Here is an 8,140-nt window from a genome sequence, read left to right as displayed (position 1 = left end):
TTCTTCAGATATTTTTTCAGGTGTTGCATTCATTTTGGAACAATGTTATAACTTTATCATGCATTCTTGGTTTGTAAAAACCCATAAAGGCAGAGGGAAGATACTAAAAAAAAAACCTCAAAGGGACATTAAAGCACAAAATTTCAAGGAACTCCTAGTCAACGTTGGTATTTACTGAAATTTGTTGCATTCAATTGAAATAAAAAAAAAACAAACAAGCAGAAAAAAGAGATAGTGATGTTACCAACTCAAACAAACTTGAGCACAGAGTGATGTGCCTCCGTTAGGTATCCAAATGGCCAGCAGTACAAGTACAATGATGGGTCAGGAAATGTAACGATGATCTCTGTGGTTGTGATTTGTAGAAATGTTTTAGGTAAGGGCTGACCATGAGGCCAAATGAACTTCACCTTTCAGCTCGAAAAGTTAATCAGTTCATCCTTAAGTCAAAGTGGACATTTGAGCAAAATTTGAAGAAAATCCTTCAAAGCATTTTTGAGATAAGTTAAAAGTTACATAATATTCTAAATACACCTTTTCAGGCTTTTCTAGAAAAAATGTGTCCCTAGCCTGTCCACAATCCCCCAGAGAATCAGAAAAATCCACCCCCAACCCCCTTCTCTTTCTCCACCTTTCAGAAAATGTGTGCTGAAACAAGCCGCTCTCAGATTTCCCTCTCATGATGTCATGTGGGGAGTTAGCACTGCCCCCAGGTTCGGTTGGCCCTCCCCACTTGGAAGAAGATCCTCCTCACAGCTTGCAGTTGAGAGGGGGATCAGGACAGCCACAAACATTTCCTGAGAGGGGTGTAGTCAGGGGCGGAGTCATACAGCTCATTAACATTTAAAGCCGCAGACACACAAACAGCTCATTCTGAGCAGTAAATCCTGCCAATATCATGCTGTTAATTTGGTCATGTTGCTAGAAAGTGCTAATATGGCTAACCTGTCACTCAGAGCAGCTCTAGACTTATAAATTACTTTGTTAAATAAAAACTAAACCTACAACCAAGTAATTTGTAATCTCTGGGGAAATGAGCTACAGATAGGAAAAAAAACCACTTTTAATATAATCCTGTTGGTTGTAAAATCCTGCCATTTGAAAAGGGGCCTTATCAGAGATTTATTCACTTTTGGAGCCAACCTCAAGCAGCCACTCCATGAACTGCAGTTTCTGGCAGTGAGTCATGGAGGTTGCCTCTTGTGTGTGGGGCAGAGCTTTTGTGTGGGGTTTTTCTTAGGGGCGGTGCAGCTCTAGCTCCTTTAAAAAAGTCAACAAGTGCCGAGGAGAGGAGAGGCAGGACTAACTCAGCCTTGAAGCTGTCGGCTCACCTTCGCTCGTATTGCTGCCGGTTGTTTATGTTATTGTGCGTATTTGCAGAGGCTCCTGTGGTGTTTTTCTTTTTCTCTGTTTAAATTGACATGATAGTTTTGAGCTCTCTTATGTCTCATGGATCAACAGGTGGAATTGGTTTTCAAAGGACTAACTTTTCCATACCTGAAACATGACATTGGCTTCAGCCCACCTGGATCTGTCATGAGGGGATGTATTTTTAGTTTTTTCACATTATTTCAGTAGTATTATAAAAGGCTATTCCTGTGGATTCAGCAGCTGCTGTGTTTTTTGATTTACTTTGTTGATAAAAGTCTGTAAACTTGTCATAATGGTTGGCTTTGCGAGCTCAGATGTTCCCCCCACAGTTGCTGTAAAGATCTTCTCAGCAGGAGCAGCTGGCTGTGTGGCTGACCTGGTCACTTTCCCACTGGACACAGCCAAAGTCAGACTGCAGGTGAGGATCACTTACTCATGCAGAGGCAGTGGTGAGAATTTTAAAGACATTGAGGCCACCAATAGCCCAAACAAAAACCCTTTTTATTACCATGGCTAGATGTCTAAACATTTGTATGTCTTCTTGTTTTTCTCCCACTTTTTATGTGTTTGACGCTAAGTCTTTTATTTGGGTGTGGACATTATATCCAAGTTTAAGCATGGTTATGCAAAACACCAGGATATGTCTCTGGTCTAATTATAACCTTCTACATTTATTTTATCCACTTATTTTTAAATAACTCCTTTGATAAACATGAATTACAAAACACATGCACTTCAGACAATAATACAGCCAGTTTCCTTAAAAACAGAAAAGAGAAAAAAGAGAAAGATAGTCCCTTTTGTCACAAGTATACGTTGCTAAATGTCAAATCAGGTATGAAACATTTGAAACAAATAAAAAAAGAAACCTATAATAATATCATTAGTGTAACTATGCTGTGCTATTAACATTATTAACATTTGTTGTTTATTTGTCATTTTAGATTCAAGGTGAAACCAAGCCTCTTTTGGCAGGTCAGAGAGCCACATACAGAGGAGTTTTTGGCACCATCTTCACCATGGTAAAGACCGAAGGCCCCAGGAGCCTGTACAGCGGATTGGTGGCAGGACTGCACAGACAGATGGCTTTCGCTTCTGTCCGCATCGGCCTGTATGACACCATGAAGCAGTTCTACACCAGGGGCTCAGACAGTACGTGTATCAGTGTTTCTACAATCAGAGGAATCTATCTTTATTAAGAAGGTTTCACTTTAATTTACTGTTTTATCTTTCCTACTAATTTGGGAAAGAGTACACTAATATTGTCCTCAAGTACAGTATAGTTACTTCAATTAAAATTCCCTAAACGTAAAAAGTTCTAAAATATTAAGTTCACTTAAGTACTTCATAGTTACTTTTGATGTGTAATTTTTTTTTTTTTAAGTTCTTTAATGGATACCTTGTAAAAGTAAATGATTACAATATTTCCCCCAAAATGCACAGAAGTAAAAATAAAAGTAGCTGGAATATGAGACTTTCAAACGATTTTATTACATTAGAGTTTTGTCCAATTAGATCATTATTAAAGCTGCAGTTTATCTCAGTGTTTTCTCCATTCTTCAATAAAAATTTGAATGCCTAAATATGTAAAATTTGCAATAATTTAAGACAAAGAATCAACGCAATTCTCTGCATTGGTAGCGTCAACCCTTAAATGATCTGCAAATTTAATTTATTAAAAAGAACAGTTAAAACATTTTGATATATACGTTTTTGCTCCCTGGTCACTGTGATTAGTAATTTCTAGGGATGTCAAAAGATTAACATTTCCAATCGCGATTTATTTCAGAATTTCTGTTGTAAATCACAATTAATTGCACCATTTTTATCCAATTTTAAACTACAACTATTCTGCATTTTAAGCTGTTTTTGTGTTATTTTGGATTTGTATACTGTCTTAAACTAAAGGTAATTTAATAGGTAGATAGAAGATTATGATTTGAGCCTAACCATGGAAAAAAGAACATGTAATAGATTTAAAACAATATGAGGGGACTGTGAAGCACACACAAGGTGTAGATGGCTTTTAACTTGTCCACTGAGCGATCTGTACATTCTATACGGTGAAATCAGATGAGCAGTGGTGGACTCATTTTAAATCACTATTGCTGCAGGGAGACTCTGATGTGAATTTATCAAAGTGTGTTGAAATGGACAATCAATCATGTGATTAACTGTGATTAAAAAATAGTTCTGTAGTTGTGGACCTTAATTAATCATGATCAACTTGAATAATCTTGACAGTCCTAGTCATTTTCCAAAGTTACTAGCCATTCTCAACTTTTAAAAGCCATAATTCTGTTGTTTTAATGATGCAAATTGACTACAATATTCTAAAATTTACTTGGAAAAGGTTTACAACCCTTCGTAATGTAAATAAACATTATAGTACCAAATTTAAAGCCTTTTTTCTGTCCAACCAGGATTAAACACAATAGACTGACAAATATAGGATAAAAGCCATTGTGTTTGTGTATTGACTTAGCTACTTCGCAGTTATTTTGAAAAATGACTCCCTTCATGTGCAAATTGGCCTCATTACAATAAGCATCAAATTCACAAACAAAAGGATGAAACACTGGTAAAATCAACCAGCCAAAGTGGCTAGTTGGGGTCACAGAGGTACTAAAACTACAGCTGAAATCCACCCACATTTGGCAAGTTTGCAGGTGTCAATTTCAAGCCCTGGATTTACATATCCAGATCTTCAGTTACAAATATAAACTAAATTAATGTCAGCTGGGATTCAGCAGGTCAATACATCATCAATAATATATATCCATATTAGAAAAACAATGTGTCTATAAAATAGAAAAAGAAACCTTTCAGTTGGTACCTCAAACTACAGCTATAGATGATGGAGCTACTGACTTAATATTCAGGCCTGTGAGGGAGCACTTTCTGACCACACTGACCCTTTCCACAAGTCAGAAGAAGTCTACCTAAATAATGCCATGGATAAATATCACAACTATAATACAGGAAGAACCTTTCAGTCAACAGAGCGGCTCACAAATGCTCTCAGACACTACATTGTTTAAACTGGTTTGACAGAAGTCGAGCTCCTGGAGGATATAGTGCACAGGGCAGATTCCTCTCTCAGGAACAGATCTGTGTTTACGCCGGGGGCTTGCTTCTACTCAACATCCATCACTGCTGTGTTATTAACAGTAAAGTGTTTGACTCTAAGTATAACTCAAGTCTGCAGACAAAACTTTTATCTACATCCTGCAGATAACTTGTTAAACCAGTAAGAATAACAATCTAGGTGTTTTGCTTTGAGCTTAGCAGTATATAGAGTCAACTATTTCCTGTTTCTTACACCTTTCAATGGTGGATTATTTATATTTTTCCAGAAGTAAAATGCACTGACAGATTGACCAACCTGACCACATGTTTTTGCTTTTGTGACTCTATGCTGTCACTGGCTAACCATGTTATTCTGATCAGAAATGCAGCCATGTGCAGTATCTTATAAGTGAAACTTTTTTGTTGTTTCATGTTTATACCTGCCTGATGTTTATCATTGGTTGTATTACAGATGCAGGTATCGGGACTCGGCTGCTGGCAGGCTGCACCACTGGAGCGATGGCGGTGTCTTTTGCTCAGCCAACAGATGTTGTGAAGGTCAGGTTTCAGGCTCAGGCTCGCCTGCCTGAGAGTAGCTCTTTGAAGAGGTACAATGGCACGATGGAAGCTTATAAGACCATCGCCAGAGATGAAGGCATTAAAGGGCTCTGGAAAGGTAAGTTTGGCTGGTTGGAGAAAAGTAAAGAGGGTTTTGTTACAATCACAATCTAAAAACTAGCTGCAAAATCACTAGGAGTTACTGGATGGATCAACAGTTTTCTATAATTTAAATCATCAGTGATGTATTTTTTATTTACTATTTTATGTACATGTAACATGTAAGTAAAAAAGTACTTGTTAAAAGGTGGTTAACTTGTAGAATACTGTCTTAAAGCTACCATGAGGAGTTTTTAGCTGCTTTTGGCACAGTCTGAATTTAATTCTGATGTCTCTTTATGAGCTAAAAAAACAAAACAGACCTTTTACCACAAGACTGATTTTGTCTGTGTAATTATCTTTAATGTATACAACCACTACTAGGGGGTAGGTGTCCCAGTGCTGTAAATGCCTTCTTTATTTTCCATGGCAAAGATTCTTAAGTGATACTTTGTGTCCAAAAAGAAGACAGAAAGAAGTTTTTGCTTTAAAAAACACTGCCTACACTTGTGCAGGAAAATTAGCTAAGACCTAAGAGGTTCCTCTTTGTCCACAGAGGGGCACCAAATCAGCACACTGAAAGTTCCTTGCAGGAGCTTTAAAGGGGAACACTGGCTGTTTAACACGCCAAAGTCTGTGTGCAGCTGTAGGGGAACACAGCTACAAATCTGAAGACATGTAATATTATCTTAAATTTGTGAGAACTTGTAAGAAATAAGTACGAAATGGCTTCAAGTGATATCACCTGAGGCAAACTGGACAGGGCTTAGACTGGCAAGTTTGAATTTGGAAAAAAAACTTGAGGTCTGCAGGTAGAAATAAAAAGATTTTACCAGACACATGTAGCCCTCTGCTCATCAGTTACATAAGACTACATTAGCTGCAGGTTGTGGAAACTCAGAAGAAGCTAAAGTTAATGAGCTGCATTGTGGGCAATGTAGGCAGTGCATATATAAGGGGGAAAAGAGAAGAAGGATGATGTCTCTGATCAAAATGAATCAATTCCCCCTTTTTGGTTTCAAATAATCCTCATAAGAAAAGTTTTTTTATGCTAAATGTATTGAGCATTCCTCATGTTTTATATTCATCAGCTGTGAATACTGAACTGTCCTTCCAGGTTGCTTGCCAAACATTGCTCGTAATGCCATCGTAAACTGTGCTGAACTGGTGACCTATGACATCATCAAAGAGCAAATCCTGAAGTACAATCTGATGACAGGCACGTGCAAACATTTCCCAAAAAGTCAACACAATGTCCTCTGCACCCCCTGTTAACTCTGTAAATATTTTGTTTTCAACAGACAACATGCCGTGTCACTTCACGGCCGCCTTTGCTGCGGGTTTCTGCACCACCATTGTAGCGTCTCCGGTAGATGTGGTAAAAACACGCTTCATGAATTCAAGGCCTGCGCAGTACAGCGGTGCTTTGAATTGTGCCCTCACCATGCTGATGAAGGAGGGGCCCACAGCTTTCTACAAGGGGTATGTTGTGTCATAAGCAAGCATAAACACAAAAATGAAATGTTCAACAGAAAAATCAAAGCTATGAATGTCATTATTCTATTTTTAGATTCGTGCCTGCATTTCTTCGTCTGGGTTCCTGGAACATCGTGATGTTTGTTAGCTTCGAGCAGATAAAAAGAGCTGTGATGAGATGTCAGCAGTCCTGGGAGTCTCTGCTCTGACCTGTCTGACAGCTGGTTTGGCACTGGAGCGGCGTAATTGATGTGTCGAGTACCGGACAGACTGCATCAAGCACGTGCTTCAAAGAGACAGCAATGTGCTTACTGCTGCTGGTTCATACCTGTTCCTCCTCAGGGATCAAACTGTATGTGAGTCTCATTAAAGAGGCTGAACACAGAAGAAAAACAGCAGGAAGGATTTATGCTTCATTTTTACTGACTAGTTGGCATCTTTAAATCAACTTTAATGTGCTGAAGGAGACGCAAGTGAAAATGTGAATACCAATAATGCCTTACATTCTGTTTACATAGATTCAGTCTGAGGCTCATGGCTTTCTATTAAGTGGCTCACTTGCAACACATAGGGATATTTGATTAGAGTAAGATGTTTTTTAGACATTGTTGTTTTAAAAATCAAAATGTCAGCAGTGAAAAAGACCTGAGTCAAATTTGGTGTGTGTGTGTGTGTGTGTGTGTGTGTGTGTGTGTGGGGGGGGGGGGGATAAAAGGGTTTAGGTGCTGTGAAAAAACACTTCATGGGTTTGTTTTTGTTTCATTTTCTCATGACCATATTTGAAATTTTTACTATCATCTGAGTTCATTTAAAGATGCAATGTTTTAATGTCTATTTTCATTATGGATCAACTGATAGCTTTGATAAATAAACCCAACATGTATACACTTCATGACTTTTAACTCTCCGCATTAGCAAAAACAAACAACAAAAAAGTTTTCTTCTTGGAATTATAAATTACATTTACAGCAAATAGTCTCAAATTTAAGCTCCATCTTTCCACAGGAAGAACAGATGCCACAAAGCAGCAGCTAATGGGGATCTAAAAACCTAAACTGAACTCAGTCTCTGCATTAACTTGGTTGCTTCTTAATCCAACACTTAAACTTATGTCTGTATTATGGGGGGAAAATGGATGAAAAAAGCAGATCATGACTTAATTAGATCGATGGATTAGATCAATATCTTGCATTTCTGCTTTGTCCATTTGTCAAATAGAATGCAAATCAACATGAATATTCCAGTTTGGACTTCTCCCTAGTGGTCAGATCCCTCTACAACGTAGACAGTTGCAGGACAGTAAAAGCACAGTGTTGTGTCAAGAAGAGGGACTGGGATGGTTTCTGTGGTAGTGTACATGGGCGTAGCACAAGGGAGAAAAGGGTACTGATTAATGTCAATTGTGAAGTCCAGCACTGCAAAATAATGCAGTTAAATTCAATTTAACCATTGTCAAATATATTGGTGATAAATGGGGGAATTATGGTTAAAAATACATTAAAATGCATGGATGTTTGTAAAGAAAATGACGCAGCATTTATTGCTTGGCTAGCTGTGGGCCCAAAAT

At 38.1% G+C, this 8,140-nt stretch overlaps 1 protein-coding gene across 1 annotated transcript; it reads left to right on the top strand.

Moving 5' to 3' along the window:
- Nucleotides 1–1,306: 1,306 nt before the first annotated feature.
- On the top strand, nucleotides 1,307–7,253 carry LOC121516387 (mitochondrial uncoupling protein 2-like). Its single transcript, XM_041797667.1, has 6 exons — nucleotides 1,307–1,789; nucleotides 2,316–2,523; nucleotides 4,913–5,116; nucleotides 6,215–6,316; nucleotides 6,399–6,579; nucleotides 6,668–7,253. Exons 1-6 carry the CDS (start codon nucleotides 1,664–1,666, stop codon nucleotides 6,780–6,782), a joined length of 936 nt encoding a protein of 311 aa, XP_041653601.1. The 5' UTR covers nucleotides 1,307–1,663; the 3' UTR covers nucleotides 6,783–7,253.
- The last annotated feature ends 887 nt before the right edge of the window (nucleotides 7,254–8,140 follow it).

Source organism: Cheilinus undulatus, linkage group 2 (genome assembly GCF_018320785.1).
Source record: "Cheilinus undulatus linkage group 2, ASM1832078v1, whole genome shotgun sequence".
Taxonomy (NCBI): domain Eukaryota; kingdom Metazoa; phylum Chordata; class Actinopteri; order Labriformes; family Labridae; genus Cheilinus; species Cheilinus undulatus.
The sequence above is the reverse complement of the archived record's forward strand: the minus strand, read 5'-3'. Positions and strand labels throughout refer to the sequence as shown.